A 23979-nucleotide genomic window follows, 5' to 3' on the forward strand; every position below is an offset into this window, starting at 1 on the left:
AGCAGTGTGTATTCTTGTGTTGTCAAGCCCCGCTTCCCATTTTGGGGAAGGGCAGCTCAGCCCCTTCGGTCTTCCCATTGGCTCAGCTCCTCTCCTTCGTTTCTTCTTGATGACCACGGTTTGTTCCAGCTCTCGAAAGCGTGTCCGCAAGTTGTCAAACCTGGTTAAGGCTTTTGTCCCCGTATAAATTTTATCCGCTACCCCGATTGTTATCAGAAACAACGAAAAAGAAAAGCTTTTAAAAGAAGCCCTGTGGGAAGACGAGCAGAGAAACTAACACCAGGACTGCTGGAAACTCTACTCCTCAGTGGGACCGTGCTGTCAGCATGGTATGTCCACAGCACATCGTTGTTTGACTGTTATGCTTTAATAGTGTGGCTTTGTGAGCTCTAATCTCAGTCATACTTGTTATTATAACGGGTCTTGTTATTATTATTGTTTGCACTGTATACCGCTGGCTGGTTCCTTTGTCAGTTATGTAATCAGTCATGTGTGCGTTAGGGCTGTATGCTGCCTCACTATGATTAAGCCCCCCTATACATTCTTACACAAGAAAGCACTCATTGTTTATATGTTGAGCAGCACCTACACAACCAAACTTAAACTCAGTGACATACAGTATGGTTTGCTGCATAAAGCAAGCTGCAGCCAAATATACAGTCATTAACTTTTTTTAAAGTCTCTCTTTATCTTCTTTTTGTTTTGTTTTGGGGGTTGTGTCTGTTTTAGTCCCTTAAACTTTGAGCACAGATGATAAAATCTGCCACAGCTCTTAAACCTTTATCTGATCTGTGGATGCAAACGCCCTCTGAGATGAAAGGCTGCTCTCTAGCATCCTAATCGCCAGTTTCATCAGTTTTTAAACTGGACATTTACAATGGAGCCACGAGCATCTATAGCTCTATGTTACTCAAACTGAATTATAAATAGCAATGAACAACCCTTTTTGTGATAAGCTGTATGGTAAAGCCAGCTGCATTCAGGGAAAATTGTCATGCTCATATTGCAGTTTTGGTTATAGCAACATGTAAGATAAGATAAGATAAGACTTTATTGATCCCACAACGGGGAAATTTTTGCATCAACTCAGCTCAGGTACAGATATCAGAAGGAAATACAAAAATACAAATAAGTACAATCAATGAAAAAAGTAAGATAATACACTATATACAATGGTAGCATACACAGTATGTGATTATGGATATGGTTGGAAATATGGAAGACATAAACTATATAGCTTGATATAGCTATTGTACCACTACTATTCCTATTTATAGACATGTACACACACACATGTACACACTATACATACATATATACCTGCACATGTCCATACACATGGAAGGTCCATTATGCATGAAGTGGTGACCGTGGATGTTCACAGTGTCCAGTGACTTATGACATCGTGATTGAGGAGTTATAGAGTCTAACTGCTGTTGGGATGAATGATCTGCGAAAGCGCTCCTTCCTGCAGCGAGGGTGTTTCAGTCTCTGACTAAAGGAGCTGCTCAGCCCACTCACACACTCATGCAGTGGGTGATGGGGGTTGTTCATGATGAATGTCAGCTTTACTAACATCCTGCTCTCGCCAACCACCTCCACAGACTCCAGGGGACATCCCAGCACGGAGCTAGACCTCCGCACCAGTTTGTCAATCCTGCTCCTGTCCCTGTCCGTGCATCCACTCCCCCAGCAGGCCACTGCATAGGAAAGGGCAGATGCTATCACAGTGTCATAGAATGTCCTTAACAGAGTCCTGCAGACTCCGAAGGACCTCCTCCGCAGGTGGAGTCGACTCTGGCCCTTCTTATACAGGATGTCTGTATTTGTAGTCCAGTCCAGTTTATTGTTGAGGTGAACACCCAGATAAGAGTCCACTATCTCAATCTCTTTCCCTTGGATGTTCACCGGTGTTGTAGGGGGTGACTTCCTCCTGAAGTCTATGATCATCTCCTTTGTCTTGCCGGCGTTGATTTGGAGTACGTTGGTCTCACATGTAGCTGTCATGATCGAGCTTCTTCAGTTGTGCAATGCCATGATGCTAAAGGGCTTTTGATAGAGTGTAATGTGATATTATGTAATGACTAAAGATTGACTGATGTGATAAACACAGAAGTGTATCCTTTTTACAGGTGATTGCAACAATGTTTATTTTTACTACAAAAGGCCAACATCAGCACTGCAACAGACCAAGTACTGACAAAGCTTTATTACATGAGGTTATGGCCCTTTTGTTCACTCCCCTTTAGCTCTCAGGACAGTTTTGCTGTTTCTTCATTTTTGCAGCAGCTGGCATGCAAAACAATTCAATTTGTACTGAGACCCACATGGTGACCTCATGTCCTTTGAGACATTGAGCCACATAAAGTGTAATGGCTTTACTTCAGATCCATATACCTAAAGAAATAAACCACATGCTCCAGATTTACATGTGTGCAGTGATGTGTGTATATCTGTGTAAGTCCTATGCATATAGGATTCACTGTGCTGTATTTATATATTTACTCACTGAGTAATTTTACACCTTAGGGACGGCTGAACCACTGCTGCATGATTTTATCCAGAGTAGAAACATAGAAGAGTGGTTCCTTGTTTTCCAAACAGTTCCTGGGACAGATGCTCACTGACCAGGAGACACAAATTTACAACCAGTGCAATTTGTGTCTCCTGGTCAGTGAGACACACTGACCAGGCTTGTGTGTGTGTGTGTGTGTGTGTGTGTGTGTGTGTGTGTGTGTGTGTGTGTGTGTGGGTGTGTGTGTGTGTGTGTGTGTAAGGAGGACAATTAGGGTTAACCAAGTATAGCAAAAAGGAAAGGGGGGAGAAACCCAGTAGTTATTTTGAGAAACACTGCATTATGTATTTTAAAGTGGGAAAATGTGTTCAAAATTAGAAACATATCAGCCAGAAGTGGAAATAACCACTGAATACAAATACAAAACCCTCTCATTTCTCCAATGTGTATATATTGATAATCTTTTTTAGTAAATTAAAAAACCTAATACAGACTTGTTATGTTCTTGTAGTTTCGTAATAGCAAAGACAGTGAAACACTGAAGAGTTGAACAGTATCACCTTGTACTTGCAGGCTCATGCCGATGACTTGTTTTGATGTTAGACAGATGTAGTAATGTGTAAAAGTCTTGAGCCAACCTCATTGTTTGTTTCACTAGTAGAAAGTATTTGCAGTGATTATTTGAAACACGCAAACATACATGGAAGTACAGTTTATAAGGCAAAAACAGAGTTTGTACAATTCTAATGAGCTTAACAGTCAATGACCATCTTTATTCGTCAACGCAGTCTGAGTTCTCATATTTAACCTTATCTGTAATTTCTTTAAGTAGTCTTCAGGAATATTTCTCCACTCTTCTTGAAGGACATTCAAAGCTCCTCTTTGGAAGCTGGCTACCTTTTGTTCTGCTCTCAGACAAGATGATCCTATGCTACTTCAAAAATGTTAAGGTCACCTTTTAATAATCAAGTAAATCATAACAGTATATTCCATGTACTGCTAAATTTTCCAAGAAGTTGACCAATCAAATAATCTACTAGTCACTTCAGCTCTATAGAAAAGTGTGTTTGCTCTAAGGTAAGTGATCAAATGAACTCACAGGAGTGTGTGAAGCAGACTTTTTCAGTATAGTCATTTGGAAATCTTGTTATAGTTTATAGCTCAAACACATGGATCCTTAAAGCTTAATAAAGCTGTTGATTTTGTAATTATTTGTTCAGCATACCCTGATAGCCCTAACCCTAACTTTTTTCCTGTATTATTACCAACTGTACCCACTTTGTGGTTTACCCATGCACCTCAGCACCACCCACAGTATGAACCAATGCAAGCCTAACACCTCCCAGTGGATTTCTCCCTCCCACTCCCAACCACACATCACTGTATGGCTTCTGTCCACCCCACTTTCCCCTCCTTTCTATTTGTGCATGCATATATTTGTCACAGTCTCACACTCTACGCATGTGGGCATGGATATTTCTGAAATCACCTGCCCTATCCGGCTGTGTGTCTTGGACAGCCATAAACTCTTTCTGGGTCTTGTAATTTTCCATTCTAACCAGCTGATACCAGCAGAGATCATGTTCTGAAGCCAGCTTGGCTTGTGTTAAGCCATTTTGGATCCGTCACTTTCATCTGAGCTGACATTTAGTGTTCAGTGTGGAGGTGATTCAGCTGAATGCTTTTTTTTTTTTCCACACCATGACCCTGGTGTTTACATTAAATGAAAGAGAATTGAGGTGATGCAACAAAGTTTTTTATCTGGATAATTTCATAATAACAAAGAGCACAGTAAGTAACACACATCCATTATTTATGCATTCTATGTGCATTTAAACCTGCCATTATGTCAGTCTTGCTAATGAATTGCTAACACCTGTGTGTACTGATGAAGCATTTTGAAAGGTCAGTCACAGTTGGCCTTCACCTCAGTGCTAAATATTCCAGTTGAATGACTTTAACGTAAAAGAGCATCAGTAGGAAATTCAGTGTCTGCATTAGCATTTCTTTATACATCTGACGTAGTGATGGGAGAATGATGAGTTAGAGTAAAGATAATGCCTTAATGTTGGATTACGTAATGCATTATCTCACTGCTGTGTTTTCACACTGATAAGGAGTAGTGATATAACCTCCGACAACATGACAACATAACAACATAACAGCAAGTGCTTTTCCTCTTTGTTGTCCCTGATAAATTAAGTTTTTTCCTAGCATAATTTCATTCTTTCCTTACATAATTTTGTGCACAGAGTAGTGTGTTTTTCCACACATATTTGCTCAGCATAACTACTTTGATTTTGTGCAGACTCACACGTCAGGATGAAGCTTCAACTGATAATCGGTTCATCATATTACTTCTTCTCTTTATAACAAGACAGAAAAGCCTCCGCTGGACAGCAGCGAGGGCAGAACCTGGATGGAAGAAGGCCGGTCTCAAACTCAGCTCACAGCTGTTGATGGTCCCGATGGAGCTGCGACAGACGACGGAGACCGTCCAGCATGGGATTCTAAGATTCAGTATGTGTTAGCCCAGGTGGGCTTCAGTGTGGGCTTAGGGAACGTGTGGAGATTTCCATACCTCTGCCATCAAAATGGAGGCGGTGAGTGACAAGATTAACTTACAGGTTTAAGTGATTAACTTAGTAGCTGTTTTGGTGCCAAAGCAATGCAACACATAAAAATAAATAAATACTTGAATAAAAGGTAATTTAACATAAATGAACTGCAGGACTTCCTAATACTATAAACAGATGGGTGACACATTGTGTTACAACTTGGTAATAAAGCAGTAATATTGGGGTAATAAGGTGGAAACGAGCTCAAATATGTTACTGCCACTAAATTAATAACACCAAAGTAATTATTTTGTATCAAAAGTATTTATAGCTGCATAATATTACACTGAAATGTATACAATTGGGTAATAACAGACCAGAAACAAGGGGTAAAAACTCAGAAACAAATGTATGCATATGAGGTCAAACTAATTAATAATTAGCACAGTAATATATTAGTAACGATATGATATCCTGCTAGTAATAAAACGGTAAAATCTTCCTTTGAATTTTCATATGCATAACATAACTGTTAATTTTATTACAATACTGGAAAGTAAACAGTTTATGTATAGCAATACAGGCTGAATGATGATCTAATTTCAAACCATAGTTTACAAAGGATTTATCAATGAGCAAGATGCTGTTGCTTCATAAACATGAACTAATCACACTATGAAGGGAAGAAAAAACAATAAATGACCATACTTTAACATACTGACCACATGGTAGTTCACCTCAGCTGTTTATACCAAAAAAATGACTTAAAAATGAATTTGAGTTTATATTAATTTTAATATATGTGAGGCTGATGTGTGGACTTTGTGTTAATATTGACTCACTCAAGCTGTCTTAAGCTCCAAAACATGGGCTGGTGCCCTGATACATATTAAATTCATTGCTCTGTCAGTGATTACAAGGCATTCAACACCTGAAGTATCAAAGCAGCCCAAACCATGACGCTACCTCTACTGTGCTTCAAAGTTGAGATGAGGATCAGTGCCAGTTTTCAGTGCTCTTTACCTCCAAACAGGAGGCAAAATATTTAAACTTTTGGTTTATCTATCTACACAACGTTGTCCCAGCAGTGCTGTAGTATACAGCTTTATGCATCATTATACTGCTTTTTTGTATTTTTGATTTCTGAGATCCTGCGAATGTCACTGTGTGAAACTGACTTTTCTTTCTGGAGAAGAGTAGAACTCTAAACCATATTTTATTTATAGCTTTACAACACATGCATGTAGCATGTTTGGTTAGAACATGAGACTCCAAGCATCTTTTAGAGAGGTTGCTGACATATAAATTTGCTTATTTTTTCCAGCTTCAATGGCAAATTATGAGTTTGTGTTTAAAAAAAATTCAAGAACTGTTGTTTTTTCAATGTGCTTAGACTGTGTTTGCCTGTAACATGTGCAAATGCAAAGTTTTTTTTCCCTCTGGAACTACAGGTGACTTTGGGTTTGCCTTTCAAATATATGTCCTCCTTTGTTCCTTCCAGGCGCCTTCATGCTGCTGTATGTTTTTCTTTTGGTGGTTGTGGGAGTTCCACTGTTTTTTATGGAGCTGGCTGCTGGTCAAAGCATTCGACAGGGCAGCATCGGTGTATGGAAGCACATCTCTCCAAAGCTGGGAGGGATCGGCTACTCCAGCTGCATGGTGAGCATTTTCTTTTTTTTTCTGTCTTAGACCTTTTTCTGTTTACGTTCATGTACCTGTGTGTTCTGATAGGGCTGCTGTTGTTTGACAGCTGACTTGCTTTTTCCAAGTCTGGGTTTCAAAAGTAGCACCGGGGTCAGTATTTTTAATCTCTTCACCTTCACTTATCTGGCCCCAATCTTGCATCACGTGTCACCGCCTTTATCACCTTTCTGTAAACACCTTAGCCATGCTGCATGTGTGTGTATATACTCACGCACACCCATGCTGTAACATGAGAAAGGTAGTGTGCTGTGCGTCTGTGCTGGCAGTTGATTGCGTAACAAGTTGGGAAAAACACAGAGTACCCAAGAACGTTTTTGTCCGTACACACAAAAGAAATGTACGACTAGATAGCCTGTGCTTTTTATAAAGCGTGTTTATTTTTCTTTAAATAGACCTAACCTCTGTTTGTCATTGTTAAGGTCAATGTCGAACCTTATGGCTACATTCCCTGGGTTAGCCTTTACTTGTAGGCTACACGTATAAAAGAAATCACAGCATTACACTGAAGCTGCAAACAATTTGCAGCATATTTTAACTAATATCTCATAATACTGATTATTTATTGATATAAATGCTTTCTTCTTCCCCAGGTCTGTTTTTATGTGGCTTTGTACTATAACGTTATCATTGCATGGAGCCTGTTCTACATGGGTAACTCCTTTCAGTATCCTCTGCCATGGGAGAAGTGTCCAACGAATGTAACCTCCAATGACACAGGTAATCACATGACCGAGTGAAATGAAGTGATGTCTGATGAAGCCTACAGTGTTTTCTTTTCTCAATCAACAGTGAAAGAATGTGCAGGCAGCTCCCCAACGTCGTATTTCTGGTTTCGGAAAGCTCTTAACATCACAAATTCCATTGAAGAATCTGGAGAGTTTAACCCCATCATGACAGGCTGTTTATTGGCTGCTTGGGCAATTGTTGCCTTGGCAATGATAAAGGGCATCAAGTCTTCTGCAAAGGTACATGAACACCAGTCCCACCGTTAGCACACAAATATAAAGTGTTTGTGTTAATGTTAGTGTTATCTCTCAGTTAAACATAAGCTGCAGCTTGCCCCTTTTCTGCCTCACAGTTCAGATACTTATCAATCAATCAATCAATCAAGGCTTTATTCGCTACGTGCAGGTTGCCCTGCAGTGAAATAGGACCCCCCCCTCGACCTTACACACACAACACAGACATCACATGGGCATACAGGTCGGAGATCGGTAGCGTTACAGAAAACAAACACTGAAATATACACTACAATGGGAAAGTACAAGAGGAAAAAAAGAGACCTCTACTCATGCTGGGCTCCTGTGGGAGGACAGCATGAGAACAGGAAACAAAAAAACTCCTCTGCACAAAAAAGCACATAAATGTCCACAGCACAACATTATGGAACACGTGACAAGCCACAGGGTCAGGTGGGGGGTGAGGAGTAATCCAAAGCAAACACAGCAGCCATCCTGCCCAGCACTACCATTCCAGCACGGGCTCAGACCTGCCGTGTTCCCACTTACATTAGTATTTTTCCATATATTCACTGTGCTTACTTGACAGTTTGTCTTAAATGTATTCGATGGAAATTAATAACTGCATTTTCAAATATTCTAAACTTTTTGTGTATCGGACAATACTATAATCTTCTACAGTGATTATAACATTTTAGTACACATTAACACTAAGAAACGGACACGCAAAATCAATGGCTGGGAAAAAGCTCCTGATGTTAGCTAGCCATCTTAAACATGGACACCTACACTGACAACACATCTTCCAAAATGGGCAGAAACATTTTTAGTGGGACCTTCTCACAGTGGCTCAGCAGGATGGAGCAGGATGTCTACAAATCGAAATGTTGGTAGCTCTTCCAGGCTTCATGTCAAGGTAATCCTGGCAGGATTCTGAACCCAGAGTTGCTCCCGATGTATCTCTGTGAATGTTAGAAAAGTGTTAAAGCAAAGGTAAAGGCATTGTGTGAATGAGAGTTGCAGTAGGAGGCGCTTTGTGTGATCAACTTGGGTACAATGGCTAAGATGGCAACCACAGTTTTACATTTGGCTGTATAACCTTGAGCCAAATATTGCACTTACCCAGCAAATATGTTGACATTTGATAACTGTTGGCTGACAGCCTTTTCTCAATGTCTAGTTATGGTGGAAAAATTACTCCAAAATGAAAGTTGAACCTGCATTGTGGACGTTTACCACAATGATGATTCAAGTTACCATGGTCTTTGTTCATGGGAAGGTACTAACCACATACATGCTGTGTGATTGTTGGGGTTATTTTTAATATTGTTGTGTCCTTGCCTTGCAATAAAGAACACCTTGAAGCGACTGTTACTGTGAATCCAGAGTTGGGACCAGGAAGCAGAGTTGCAGTCTCTCTGCAGCTTCTCTCCTCCTGCTACCCCCCCAAAAACCCAAAAACCCATCTCCTGTGTCAGCTTCTAAAAAGACAAAAAACAAACTAAAAACCAGCAACAAACAACTTAAACATAAACAATTACAAAGAAAGAACAATACAGTATCCACATCTGAACCAAAGAGTAAAACAGTGAAATGTGGATTATTAAATATTAGGTCTCTCTCCTCCAAGTCTCTGTTAGTACATGACTTAATAATTGATCAACAAATTGATTTACTCTGCCTTACAGAAACCTGGTTGCAGCAGGATGATTATGTTAGTTTAAATGAATCAACACCCCCGAGTCATTCTAACTACCAGAAATCTCGAAGCACAGGTCGAGGGGGCGGTATGGCAGCAATTTTTCACACCAGTCTATTAATTAATGAAAGATCAAGACAGACTTTTAATTTATTTGAAAGCCTGATGCTTAACATTGTCCACCCCAGCTGTGAAACTCAGAAACCAGTCTTACTTGTTATCATCTATCGTCCACCTGGGCCTTACACAGAGTTTCTGTCTGATTTCTCAGACTTTATATCTAATTTAGTTCTGAGCTCAGATAAAATAATTATTGTGGGTGATTTTAACATCCATGTAGATGCTAAAAATGACAGCCTCAACATGGCATTTAATCTGTTATTAGACTCAATTGGTTTCTCTCAAAATGTAAAAGAACCCACCCACCACTTTAATCATACTCTAGATCTTGTTTTAACATATGGCATAGAAACTGAACATTTAACAGTGTTTCCTGAAAACCCTCTCCTGTCTGATCATTTCCTGATAACATTTACATTTACAATAATTGATTACACAGCAGTGGAGAGTGGACTTTATCAAAGTAGATGTCTTTCTGAAAGCGCTGTAACTAAGTTTAAGAATATAATCCACCCACTGTTATCATCGTCAATGATGTTACCAACACAGAGCAGAGCAGCTATCTGAATGCTACCCCAACAGAGGTCGATTATCTTGTTAATAATTTCACCTCCTCACTATGTACGACTCTGGATACTGTAGCTCCAGTGAAAACTAAGGTCTCTAATCAGAAGTACCTGACCCCGTGGTATAATTCTCAAACACGTACCCTAAAGCAAATTACTCGTAATCTGGAGAGGAAATGGCATGTCACAAATTTAGAGGATCATCATTTAGCCTGGAGAAATAGTTTGTTGCTTTATAAGAAAGCCCTCCGCAAAGCCAGAACATCTTACTATTCGTCACTGATTGAAGAAAATAAGAACAACCCCAGGTTTCTCTTCAGCACTGTAGCCAGGCTGACAAAAAGTCAGAGCTCTTTTGAGCCAACCATCCCTTTAACGTTAACTAGTAATGACTTCATGAACTTCTTCACAAATAAAATTTTTATCATTAGAGAAAAAATTACCAATAATCATCCCACAGATGTAATATTATCTACAGCTACTCTTACTACCATTGATGTTAAGTTAGACTCTTTTTCTCCAATTGATCTTTCTGAGTTAACTTCAATAATTACTTCCTCCAAACCATCAACGTGTCTTTTAGACCCCATTCCTACAAAACTGCTCAAAGAAGTCCTGCCATTAATTAATTCTTCGATCTTAAATATGATCAACCTATCTCTAATAATCAGCTATGTACCACAGGCCTTCAAGCTGGCTGTAGTTAAACCTTTACTCAAAAAGCCATCTCTAGACCCAGCAGTCTTAGCTAATTATAGGCCAATCTCCAACCTCCCTTTCATATCAAAAATCCTTGAAAGAGTAGTTGTCAAACAGCTAACAGATCATCTGCAGAGGAATGGTTTAATTCAGTGGTTCCCAAACTTTTTTTGCTGGGCCCCCCTTGTTTTACAAGAAAAATAGTTGCGCCCCCCTTCTCGCGCGTGCACGCGCGCACACACACGCACTAACACGTCCTCCAACCACACACACCCATATTTTGCTCCATTGCGGTTTATTTCAAACCTCAAACATTTAGTAAACAATTAAGCAAATACAAGTAATCTGCAATAAATTACAGGTAGTAAGAAAATAAACGAACTCTTTTAAGCTACATCCACACCTACACGGGGATTTTTGGAAACACAGCTGTTTCGTCCACATGTAAACGGCGTTTCGAATCACCGAAAATTCAGAGTTTTTAAATAATTTGGAATAAATAATAAATAAATAAATAATTTGGAATAAACGAAAACTGATATTTTTCTAAAAAAAAACAACCCTTTTTTGCGTTTACGTGTGGACGAGGAATACAGAGTTTGTCACGCAACGTCAAAGGTATGCGCCTTTTTCACGTCACGCTGTGCGCACGTTATTTTTTACATGAGATGAATTGCAGAATGGCAGATAGAGACAAAATACTGTTAATCTGACTATCTGCAGGTTTTACACGCTTATACACACGCAGTTACTGTCGCTCCATTTACAAAGGCAGATGCATCACAGTGTGATTATTTTACGTGTAGTTTTTTTTTTTCATGTGTAATAATGTTCAACATTGCTATCAATACATTTTTCAAAAAATGCCTCTCTGTGCAAAATGGGTTTAAAAACATAAACAACTGTGGGATACTGTTTGTCAGTGATTTAAACAGTCCAGCGCTGCTCCTGACAAAGGGAAAACCAATCCTGTACGGGAGACCTACCTCGGCACTTGTGCAGGTGAAGCTAAAGGGCAGATAAGCTTCACCATATTTTCTAGTCTTTGGCTTAGAATGAAGTTGGTTTGGAAACATATTCAGCGATGCTTCATCTCCTGCTTTGCGTTTCTGTGGGTGCCCCGTGCTAGCAGTGTCGTTTTGTTCCCCCCCCCCCTTCATTCCGCGCCCCCCCCCCTGCAATGGCTCTGCGCCCCCCCTAGGGGGCGGGCCCCACACTTTGGGAAGGTCTGGTTTAATTGAAGAGTTTCAGTCAGGTTTCAGAGCTCATCACAGCACAGAAACAGCTTTAGTGAAGATTACAAATGATCTTCTTATGGCCTCTGACAGTGGACTCATCTCTGTGCTTGTCCTGCTAGACCTTAGTGCAGCATTCGATACTGTTGACCATAATATCCTATTAGAGCGATTAGAACATGCTGTAGGTATTACAGGTACTGCACTGCAGTGGTTTGTATCATATCTATCTAATAGACTCCAATTTGTGCATGTAAATGGAGATTCCTCTTCACACACTGAGGTTAATTATGGAGTTCCACAAGGTTCAGTGCTAGGACCAATTCTGTTTACATTATACATGCTTCCCTTAGGCAGCATCATTAGAAGACATATCATACATTTTCACTGCTATGCAGATGACACCCAGCTCTATCTGTCCATGAAGCCAGATAACACACACTAATTAGTTAAACTGCAGGAATGTCTTAAAGACATAAAGACTTGGATGGCCGCTAACTTTCTGCTTCTTAATTCAGATAAAACTGAGGTTATTGTACTCGGCCCTGAAAAGCTTAGAAATATGGTATCTAACCAGATTCTTATTCAGGATGGCATTACCTTGGCCTCCAGTAACACTGTGAGGAACCTTGGAGTCATTTTTGACCAGGATATGTCCTTCAACGCACATATTAAACAAATATGTAAGACTGCGTTCTTCCATTTGCGCAACATCTCTAAAATTAGAAATATCCTGTCTCAGAGTGACGCTGAAAAACTAGTTCATGCATTTATTACTTCCAGGCTGGACTACTGCAATTCATTATTATCAGGATGTCCAAAAAACTCACTGAAAAGCCTTCAGCTAATCCAAAATGCTGCAGCAAGAGTACTGACAGGGACTAGAAAGAGAGAGCATATTTCTCCTGTTTTGGCTTCCCTTCATTGGCTTCCTGTTAAATCCAGAATTGAATTCAAAATCCTGCTCCTCACATACAAGGTCTTAAATAATCAGGCCCCATCTTATCTTAATAACCTTGTAGTACCATATCACCCTATTAGAGCACTTCGCCCTCGCTCTGCAGGCCTACTTGTTGTTCCTAGAGTATTTAAAAGTAGAATGGGAGGGAGAGCCTTCAGTTTTCAGGCCCCTCTTCTGTGGAACCAGCTTCAAATTTGGATTCGGGAGGCAGACACTATCTCTACTTTTAAGATTAGGCTTAAAACTTTCCTTTTTGCTAAAGCATATAGTTAGGGCTGGACCAGGTGACCCCGAATCCTCCCTTAGTTATGCTGCAATAGACGTAGGCTGCCAGTGGATTCCCATGATGCATTGAGTTTTTCCTTTCCAGTCACCTTTCTCACTCACTATGTGTTAATAGACTTCTCTGCATTGAAACATATCTGTTATTAACCTCTGTCTCTCTTCCACAGCATGTCTTTATCCTGTCTTCCTTCTCTCACCCCAACCGGTCGCAGCAAATGGCCGCCCCTCCCTGAGCCTGGTTCTGCCGGAGGTTTCTTCCTGTTAAAAGGGAGTTTTTCCTTCCCACTGTCGCCAAAGTGCTTGCTCATAGGGGGTCATATGATTGTTGGGTTTTTCTCTGTATCTATGAAGCGCCTTGAGGCGACTTTTGTTGTGATTTGGCGCTATATAAATAAAATTGAATTGAATTGAATTGAATAAATAAAAAGAAAATTAATTGAATATTAGTTTTGGGTTTTTTGCAATACTCTGATCTGTGTTTTTCACCTTGTAAGAGATAGACTGACGCAATCTTTACATGAAAACACCATAAACATCCTAACATTTACAGTTCAGTTTTTTTGGTGCTGTACCATGACCACCGTGTTTGCTAGGTATGCACTCAAATTACTAAGTTTAAAAATAAAAGTATGTAATTTGAGGAACCTGAGGGTTGGTGCTTGGCAGGTAAACTGGTAAACTTTCATTTTTAATAGTGAAGTGAGATTGAGAAAAGCAAATGATCATATTTTACAAAATGCTGCACTGTTGAAATCATTATCCGTTTCTTCTTCCAATCTTAGGTGATGTACTTTTCCTCCATTTTTCCCTATGTGGTGCTTTTTATTTTCCTGATCAGAGGATTACTGTTGGATGGTGCCTTGGAAGGAATCACCTACATGTTTTATCCTAAGGTAAGCAATATTCTCTCTCTTCCTTTTTCTTGACATCTTTTCTTTATTTTCATTTAACTAACAAAGGACAAACACCTCAGTGATTACCAAAAAACCCCATAGTAAAACATTTTAAGCTTTGACAAAAGAATGTAAACCTAAAGATGCTTTTATTTTGTCATATTTGCAGCTGGAGATCTGGGGTAACGTGCAGGTGTGGCGACAGGCTGCTACACAAGTGTTTTTCGCCCTGGGCCTGGGCTATGGTTCTGTTATCGCGTACTCCTCCTACAATCCAGTCAACAACAACTGTCACAGGGATGCTCTGATGGTCTCCTGCATCAACTTCATGACATCCGTGCTGGCCTCTCTAGTGGTTTTCATCGTGCTCGGTTTCCGTGCCAAGAACATTGCACTACGTTGCGTGGCTGAGTACGTATGTCTATACGTGATTGAAATGGTAATTCAAATCCAACTAGCGAGCACTTTTAGATTGGCAAACTGCCGTAACAATCTTGTTTGCTTGTTTGATTGCTTATCTTAGATTTATTTATTATTTTTGTGTTTAACCTTTTCAGAAATCTCAGTGTATTAAACTCATTGACGTCCAGTGGATCTAACCAGCACTGGTGGCCATGGTTCAACATGACAGATGTAAACACTGTGACTTTAGCTGAATACAGAGAGTGGTACCATCTCTACAGCTACATGGTGGGTCCTAAAATCACTGACTGCAGTCTGGAGCAGGAGATGAATAAGGTAATCTTGAGATATTAATAACAACAGCTTTGCTTCACAACATGATTAAAAACAAGCGACTTGAGGCACAAAGTTTAAAACGTCAACATGTCAAAGGTAAAAAAGCAAACAAAAAAACAGTAGTCTTTTGCAGTAGTTTAAGGGATCTAAGAAACTGGAACAAGTAGCGTGTATACGGTAACAAGATGGGAATACACATCTATAAGCATGCGTGAAAATTAGGACAACAGCTGAGATTTCTTATGTATATATGTTCTGTATTATAATACATTATAGGAAGAGGTATATCCAATAATAAAGAGCAGTCACTGGTATTAAACCGAGTTTCTAATGTGCTGCTTCACTCATCCAGGATTACAAAGTGTTTTAAAGACAACTTTGTATAAATGAAAGAACTGCAGGTGTCCTACAAGGCACAAGATACTGGATCAGTTACAAAAATCAAAGTTGAACATTTCAGTAACAGTTGTATGTAGGTGAGCGCCGATGTTCCCAGGACCTACGAAGAATCTAGGAGGTGCTATAAAATATCCAGCAGGCAAGACGATGAAAATGTATTGGAAATTGTATCTTGCTGGTTTTCTAGGAAAAATGAAAGCAAGCTGTGATCGTGGAAAGAAAGGAGATACTAAAGAAACAGGACAAGACGTACAAAGAGTCATGTTATCTCACGCTGTTTATTTTATTTAAAAAGAAAAGACCTATTCTCTGTGTTAAAGAGCATGTTATGCAAAAGGTGCGCAGGTAATTTACTGGTATAGGTTAGCTCTGGAAACAGCATCACAGTTAACAAACATTTGTTGTCTGTTAGACTGAGTGGATCTGCTTTTTCCCACGTATTTCCACTATCTTACTATCTTACTTGTGTGCGTTCAGGGTGTCGAAGGGACAGGCCTGGCATTCATAGCATTCACTGAGGTGATGGCCTTCTTCCCAGCCAGTCCCTTCTGGTCCACCCTGTTTTTCCTCATGTTGCTCAACCTGGGCCTCAGCACCATGTTTGGAACAATGCAGGGAATCCTCACACCTCTCATGGACAATTTCAGCCTCTTGGGACGTCACCGAACCCTACTCACGGGTACTGAACATCAGTTGACATGTGTTCAGACTCTGCTGCTGTATTTTATTGTTATTTTTTTCTTAAATAAAACTACATAAAAAGATTCTCGTACTGCAGTGGTGTACTATGTGGGATAAATGTAGTCTTGTTGTTTTTGAAGTGGTCTTTAAATGTTTTCTGTCTTTTAGTGTCCAGCTGTGCTTTGGGGTTCATTATTGGATTACTGTTCACTCAGCGTTCTGGCAACTATTTTGTGACCATGTTTGATGACTACTCTGCAACCCTGCCTTTGGTCATTGTGGTCATTTTTGAAACCATTAGTGTGGCGTGGGTTTATGGAACAGATCGGTAAGCAACGTTATCTCTGACTTTCACAGGGTTTTTTTGTCTTTATATGTTGGTTTGAAAAGATGCATTTTAAGAAAAGCATTTTGATTATTGCAGCTTTCTGGATGATATTGAAGTAATGCTCAAATGGCGCCCTCCGGTGGTGTACAAGTACCTTTGGAAATATGTGTGTTTGCTGGCGATGGTCAGTCTTCTGGCAGCCAGTTTGCTCCGCATGGTCTTCAAAGGGCCCACGTACACCGCCTGGAATCAAAGCACGGTGAGATGTTCGACTTCAACTTTCCATCAAATCACATGATTTTAAACTTCAAATAGCCAATTACTGTTTTAAAATATCAGGTGGTGCTTGCATAGCTCTTTTCTACTCTGAGCACTCACTGTAATTTTTAACACAAGCCTTATTCACCCAAACACTCACACTCATTCTGATGAATACATCAGGAGAAAGTCAGAATTCATTGTATTTGTCCTGAAGACTGGACAATCTGGGATCAAACATCCCACTCCACTTCAGTAGACAACCTCCTGACCCACAGTACACACTATATGCATGTGTGTAACACATGCATATAGTGCATATATGAATGCACAGTGTCCAAAAAAGTAGAAAATAAACTTTTTTTGTATCAACTCTGATGATCTCACAGACCTTCAGTGCAACCACCATCTCAATGTTTTGGATTCGCATTTCCTTTATTGTGATGCTCAACAAATGGAAAGTGGTTAATTTATACTGATATTAGGAGATTCACTTGGCCAGACAATAACATTGACCTTAGGAATCCTGAACTGATCATATAGCTCCTTTTAATCCCACAAGTAAAACATTTATCTAACAGCCAAAGGTAATTCTGCCAGTGTTTGTCACTCTTAAGCTCTGTGTCTCTGCCTCTTCAGGCTTCTGAGATGACTCTCGAGTACCCTGGCTGGGCCCTGGCTATGATCATCATGCTCATAGTATTTGCCAGCTTGCCTGTACCTGTCAGCTACATCTATTCCTTAGTGAAGAACCGCTGGGTCCGTGGCACTCCCTCCCAGGTTGAAGTTGGCCAGGAAATGCGTCGTGAGTTGTACACCAAGTGCAGCTCTACCGAGCAGCCAGAGTCCCATTTCCATCCTGTCCACTTCAGGGAAGACGAGGTTCATCCCAGGCCTGCCTTCCTGTCGGTGGGCAACGAACATTACCGGCTCCTTTCCCAGGAGGAGGACGAGGAGGAGGAGGAGGAGGAACAAGACACGGGGGTGTGAGCATGGTGGTCAGAAGGAAGTTGTTTGAGAAAGGACAAAATTCAAATAGAAAGAAAAGTACAAAGACAAAAAACTAAAGCAAGCGGAGCAATGAACAGCGTTATCCTTGGATTTTATGTCTTTATATTCAGTAAACCTTTGAAAAGTTGTTTTAACTATGTATTTATATTGTATCATCCTCCTAGTGCCTCCCTATATTTGTTTTCTGAACCAGCTTTGCTGTTCAGAAGATAGAAACAGTTGTACATAAACAATAAAACAAACAGTTGTGTTTTTGAAAGGATTTAAAGTAGGAAACGTATGCAACATGCTGGTGACAGTCACTACTTTCATGTCTGGTGAATGCAGCAGCTCATAAATATAATCATAATTTTCTTTTTTTGGTTTTGGTTACTTTTGTATTTCTATCATTTTACCTCATAAGAGCACAGCAATGTTTTTACAGGTGTTCACAAAAATGTGCAGTGTAGCAGTATTTTTACTGTATTTTAATAAACCTCTAGGTGGCAGCAGCCTGATTCTCTGCTCTGCTATGATCCACAAACATTCATTTGTTCTTTGGTCAAGAAAAGAATACCTAAACATGGGTGGGTTGTAAATGGACTGGTTCTTATATAGCACTTTTTTACTCTGAGTACTCAAAGCACTTTACACAACTTGCCTCATTCATACAAGCACTTTTGTTTAGGTTTTTAATAAGGCCAATACACAAATATTTTGCACGCCTTCTTAGTAACATTTTTTTGCCCTTTAACCTTGAAATGTTAAATATTATATTAAAATTTACAAATCTATCTATACTTCATATATGAACATATATGCAACACAAAAGCACTTAATTGTGGATCGATCAGTGTTATAAACTGACTTCATGGTGAAGACAACAATATCCTGAGCATAAAGACGAATTAAAAACAGAGAAAGATTAGAAGACGTATTTCATATGTTAACATGCTAGGTGTCATTTCTCCTGGACATGGATTCAGCCTTGTCTTAATCAAGGGGTCTTGAGCTTGAGGCTCCATTTTCAGTGTCTCCCTGTGGCGGTGACAAACACCCCAGATGAACATGAATTCAGATTTTCATAGATTTTGGGACAAGGAACTTAATCCACGTGTGAGAAACCTGCTGAAAGAGTACTAAAGTATCAGCCCTGCTACTTTTTTTTTACACCACACACACAAAACAGAGAAGACATCATATTCCACCATCTTATTTATTCATGTTTTCCTGCACTATCGCTAAGGGCAACAGTGAGTATATCTACTGTTTGGAATAAGCATAAACGAAATCTTACCCAACTCCAGAGTCCATATCGACCAGAGGCTTTCGATCCCTTTACAAGAAAGCCCGGAGCCTGAAAGGCCTACACCTGTCGGAGCGGAGGGGGCAGTGCAGTGAAGGAGGGATTTGTGCTCGATGGAGAGAGAGAGAGAGAGAGAGAGAGAGAGAGAGAGAGAGACGCGCGCTCGGGCAGGACAGGAGGGTGCGCGGGACATCAGCACACCGGCCGGGTCAAGGAGCTGCAAAGATGGAGATCCGACCAGACAGGTTTAAGGCGGTCGCGGGCAAAACTTTGGGGAAAATTCACAGGTACCCTGATATTTCAAATGTTCTCAACTCACCCCGGATTTGTGCGCGTTTTTACGCCTTTTTTCTTGCAACACAGATCAGTGCTGTTGGTGGCGGTGCTGTTGGTACATCCGTCATCTCTCTCTCTTCCAAGCAGTAATTTTTAACACTAAAAAAGTTGGTTCTTTATTTATTTTAATTGTAGAGGAATGTGTTGGGTTTAACCCTTCACAAAAAATAGCGACAGAAGTCCGCGTTTGCGCAGTAGGGAGTTTTGATTGTCACAAGTGAGAGAAGTGTTTTATAATGGATGATATCCATAATATTTTGAATAATTTGGTTTATTAGGAGGAAAAAACATGACACACTGTTACAGAAGCCCATAACGGGTACTCCATGGTGTTACAGAAGTTATCAGTGAGAGAAAACGAGTGTTTGTTCTTTCTTTCTTTCTTTGTGGTTTGATGCTTTATTGCATTTATGCTTTCTTATTGTTTGCGCTTTTGTTCGATGTTGTGAGATTCGATCCGGCTCAAAGTGGTGTTGGAGAGAAGAAAGTCTGGTTACATAATGTTTCCGTGCGTTATTGGCACGACCTGGCTGAATGAAAGCGCTGGCCAGATAAAACCGGAAAGTTTAAATCGTTAGTTTCCCGGTATAAATTACATTTCTTGCGCTCCAAATTGTTTTTGCCGTATGTTTTTTTTTCCTTTTAAATAATGTGACTTAAAAATGATTTGCAGTTTTTTGTTTGTTTGATCGTCTTAAAGCGAAAGAAGGATTTCATTTTAATTGTTATGAAAACGTGTTTTGGATTATACTAAATGAATGAAATGAATAGAAACGGCTGAAATACGGTGTGAATTTCTAAAGTTTTTTAATATTTCAGGCTGAGTTTTGAGTTTTGAGTGACAGACATATAAACTGTTATTTTAATAATCACCTGCGTAATAAAACACACAAAACCTTGTGGACACGTTTCCTTGAAACTGTGTTTTTCCCCATCTATTTTTTTCCTACATGACAATACAAACCAAACGATTATTGGTTGTTGCCATCAATTGAGAAAATTATATGTAGGTTAATTGAGACTGAAAATAATTGTTAGTTGCACCAATAAATAAGAAAGGTCGATATAAAAAAGACAACTATGTCACTGCTGCAGCCTGTATGGTACATAGTTTATGTCTTTGGAGGTGCATGCAGGTACTTATTTTAAAAAAAAAGAAAAGAAAGCTTCATAATCCTCTCTGATAATGAACATTTCAAAGTGCTGCATATGTGTAAATAAAGTACACATGAGTGTGAAAGTTGCTATACAGATTGATGTACTGACAATATTTCGGTTTAAAAAATAAATAAATAAAAAAAGGCAGATTAAAGACAATCATAGAACCTCATGCAATAACCATTGCTTTAAGCTTTGGCTCTCCCAGGATTTGAGGTAGCAACCAAACGTATAAATCCTGTCCTGAAATAGCCTGTTTTTGCAGTCCAGCTGTCGAGCCATGCAAATCCCTAAACTCTCCCCTCCCACTCATTCCATCCCATGCAAGCCATGTCACTTCCTCCAGCCACTGCCTCCTCCTTCCTCCACCTTCTTCCTCATCCTCCATCTATTGAGACACCAACAGCTTTCAGCCTACTGGGGTCTCTTAAATCAACACACACATGCCTGTCTCGTTTGTCTCTTACTGTTCCACACATGCGCATCATCGCCACAGCTGATTCCATGAGAGATGTGATGTGTTGGATTGGATTCAGGTTGACTTTAGTGGGCGTTTCCTCAGCTTAGCGTGACCTCGTGGTTTTATGCGGTTGCATGTGTCAAGTGCAGCCAAAGAATAAGAGAGCAGTGTGTTATGGTTTTGTGTATGCGTGTGTGTGTGTATATAAAGCTGTACATGTGTGAATGCGTGGTGAAACTTGGGCATCCCTGCACTGTGTAAGCAGACGAGTGTGTCTGCGTGCAATCTCACCACTTCACAGACAAAACTGTGATCCCTCCTGATGAAAGCAGCCAGGAGTTCATCTATTATTTAAACATTTTCTCCATCAGAATGCATCTCCTGTTTCTATATTAAACTCCACTAGGTAAGCACAAACTTCAGCGCTGTAAGGTCACTCCACATCTCTGCTTACATTATTTGCTCTTTTATAACGTTTTCAGATGGATCTCCCAAATCTGGCTATTCTCATAGCTCTGCATGAAATATAATCACACAACTGCTTCTTGGTTTTAATTTGGGTTGTGTGCAAAAGTTACTAATAGTACCCCAAAGACGCTATCATAAAAATGCCTCGCTTCGATTTATTAAAAGACTTTTAAATGCATCTGCAGGATTGCTTGGCTACACAATGAGAGGCTGTGCTGTACTACATGTGAGGCAATACAGAATATGACAGGTAATCCATTTTTAATCCATCTTACTTGCAGTGGAGTGCATTTTTCAGCTACTACTGTTCAGTGTCATTGCAGAAAAGCTCTGAATAAAATTTTCAAATAACGGTGAAGTGAAAAGATAATTATTTGATATGTTTGCTTGTGGTGAAGCACAGGGAGGAAAGCATGCAGTCATTTAATCCCAGCATTTAGCGTTAGTTTTTGTATCATATGTAGGATGTCTTTGGATTTCCTGTTAGTCTTGATAAAGCTATGTCTAAGGAAAAAAGCAGGTGGTTCAAGCTTGAACACAAAAGGCAAAATCTTACAAGACACCAAGTCCACATTTGAGACACTTCTGTGTTTCCTATTCTTATCTTTTATCCGTTCATCTGTCTCTGTTGTTTTGTGTGGAACATGGGCACAGGTTTGTGAAACAGTCTTCACAGATGACCAGAGATTCATCTACAATAGCTGTGCCACTTTGGAGAGTCAGCTGCAACGACTCAGCATGCCGGGTTTTTGGCAGCGATGCTGTCCATGCTGTCGGTTTCAGCATTTAGTGTCTGCTTCACTTGTTCAGTTTGTGAGGAAATATTTTAATGTAAGCTAATACGTGGTTCGATTATCATATTACGACCCCGTGCAGCTCATTGTTGAATTGTTGTTCTCTGGTCAATGTGCCGAGAAGTGTTGTGTGTGTGGAGACAGCACTCATACTGCAACTGAGTGTGTGAGTATTTAGATAATACGTCTATGAAGGTCACACGTGTAACTGTTAAACGTGTGTGTCTGTGTGTGTGTGTGTGTCAGCAGGAGAGAGAGAGAAAAAAGTGGTGTGACAGGATGGGGAGGAGGGTGTCTCCCTGGGTGACACAGTCCCACCGAGACCCAATCTGTTCACTTCAGGGAGAGCGAGAGGCTCGCAAAGGATGGGAGAGGAGGGGGGCAACAACAAAATCACTATTAAAACTACAAAGTGTTCGGAGAAAAAGTAAAAATCTCATCTTTAAGCTACTTTGCGTCCAAAATGCTGAAATGAGACAAAAAAAAGAAGAAAAAGAAAAGAAAAGGAATAAAATCAAGAATCAATTTAAGCTCACAAATATGGAAAAATAATGACCAGGGTGTCTGGTGTTATATAATATTTTTACTCCCTCGCTGTCTCACTCTCAGTCTCGATCATCCTCATATGAGAGGATTACACCGAATACTCTGTGAATTGGTGATTTTAATACAGAGTCTAATAAAGGCCCCGAGTCACCTGAGAGTCGCTGTGATTTTATCAAAGCTGACAGAATATTACAGAATCAAAGAGTGGTTGCAAACACTCACAGTTTAGCAACAGCTGTGTTTTATTTTTTTTAATTGTTTTAAGGAGTTTCATATAACATACTTTTAATATATAATCAAATTTGTGTAACACCTTACACCAGTTAAACTCAGGAGGTATTGAAGTCTTCACGCTGGGGTTAAACAGGTTTTAGGACTTTGCTTCTTTTGTCTAGGTGAAAAGCATGAGCTCGGTTTGAAGCGTGTGCCTCCATTGAGCCTGCTACTATTGTAATTATGATATTTCAGAGAGCCCCAGGTCGCAGGACTCCTGCCTGCTCATGCTCGCTTGCTCATTAATTGTTGACAGCTGAGACCAATCAGCTCCATCAGATGAGTGGAAGCAAGCAGTATTGTGAAACTGTGTCTCTTCTTCAACACAGAGCTGGTAAATTTTACCAGTCAGCATGTTAAGAAGTAAGAAGTTTGTGTATAAGAACCTTTTAAGTCTTTGTTTCTAAGCTGGAAATTCCCTCGCTTCAGCTTTGTACACGAACACAGGGGGTGAGGCTGCCTTTTAGTGGAAAGCATCTGTAATTAACGTCCATTTTTTGCTGTGGGGTAGCCTCGTTAGCTCTTAGCATATGGGTAGGTGTCAAGCTGCAATCTGTCTTGAGGTTTAATGAGGATTCTCCTGCAGCCTTCACCAACTATGAGGGAGGAGCTCCACGCAGGGGGACAAGTCAGCACATTTGTTTAGCGGCAGGAGCGTGAACAACTGATTCAACAAATTTATGTGCACGACTCTGCTTCTGTCGTGCGTCGCCCTTTTCAATGCTTCCAGGATTTGGTTGCAGTTTTTTAATTTCTTGTATTTGATCCACTGGGAAACACACTGTAAATCACGTCCTTAGGTCAGGACGCTTTGTGTGAAAGATCAGCAATGAACACATGATGGTCCCATTTCCAAGTCAGTCAGATGGGCCATTCTATAAAAATGTAGACCATTAACTAACAGGTGAGGCACAACCTGAAATTTTGCAGCTTGACGCAAAAGCTGAAAAAGGCTTTCTGAGTTACAGAAGGACTAAAGAACATGACCAGCATGAACTCAACAGCGTGCCGTGATAGAGGGAGAAACGTGCTGAATCGTGCCCAGCAGAG

At 40.1% G+C, this 23979-nt stretch overlaps 2 protein-coding genes and 1 long non-coding RNA gene across 4 annotated transcripts in view; 2 read left to right on the plus strand and 1 right to left on the minus strand.

The window, feature by feature from the left end:
* slc6a16a (solute carrier family 6 member 16a) lies at positions 1 to 18100 on the plus strand. The gene is made up of 12 exons (XM_085156117.1): positions 1 to 329; positions 4893 to 5118; positions 6575 to 6732; positions 7368 to 7494; positions 7567 to 7742; positions 14084 to 14194; positions 14364 to 14605; positions 14752 to 14932; positions 15809 to 16010; positions 16181 to 16340; positions 16437 to 16599; positions 17238 to 18100. The coding sequence occupies exons 1-12, from the start codon at positions 327 to 329 to the stop codon at positions 17586 to 17588; spliced, it is 2100 nt and encodes a 699-aa protein (XP_085012243.1). The 5' UTR covers positions 1 to 326; the 3' UTR covers positions 17589 to 18100.
* On the minus strand, positions 7735 to 19095 carry LOC146520298 (uncharacterized). Its single transcript, XR_014873611.1, has 4 exons — positions 18886 to 19095; positions 17320 to 17531; positions 16495 to 16583; positions 7735 to 9217 (listed from the first exon to the last, which is right to left on the minus strand). It is a non-coding gene; the product is annotated as an uncharacterized LOC146520298 (long non-coding RNA).
* slc17a7a (solute carrier family 17 member 7a) overlaps positions 19047 to 23979 on the plus strand; it is a 14243-nt gene continuing 9310 nt past the window's right edge. Inside the window, exon 1 of one of the 2 annotated variants that reach the window (XM_085156118.1) lies at positions 19047 to 19181. In XM_085156118.1, coding sequence (XP_085012244.1) covers positions 19120 to 19181 — 62 coding nt within the window. In that variant the 5' untranslated portion in view covers positions 19047 to 19119. Of the gene's footprint in view, positions 19182 to 23199; positions 23293 to 23979 lie in introns of those variants that run through there. The other variant, XM_085156119.1, reaches the window with a different exon arrangement.

Source organism: Neolamprologus multifasciatus, chromosome 4 (assembly GCF_963576455.1).
Source record: "Neolamprologus multifasciatus chromosome 4, fNeoMul1.2, whole genome shotgun sequence".
NCBI lineage: Eukaryota > Metazoa > Chordata > Actinopteri > Cichliformes > Cichlidae > Neolamprologus > Neolamprologus multifasciatus.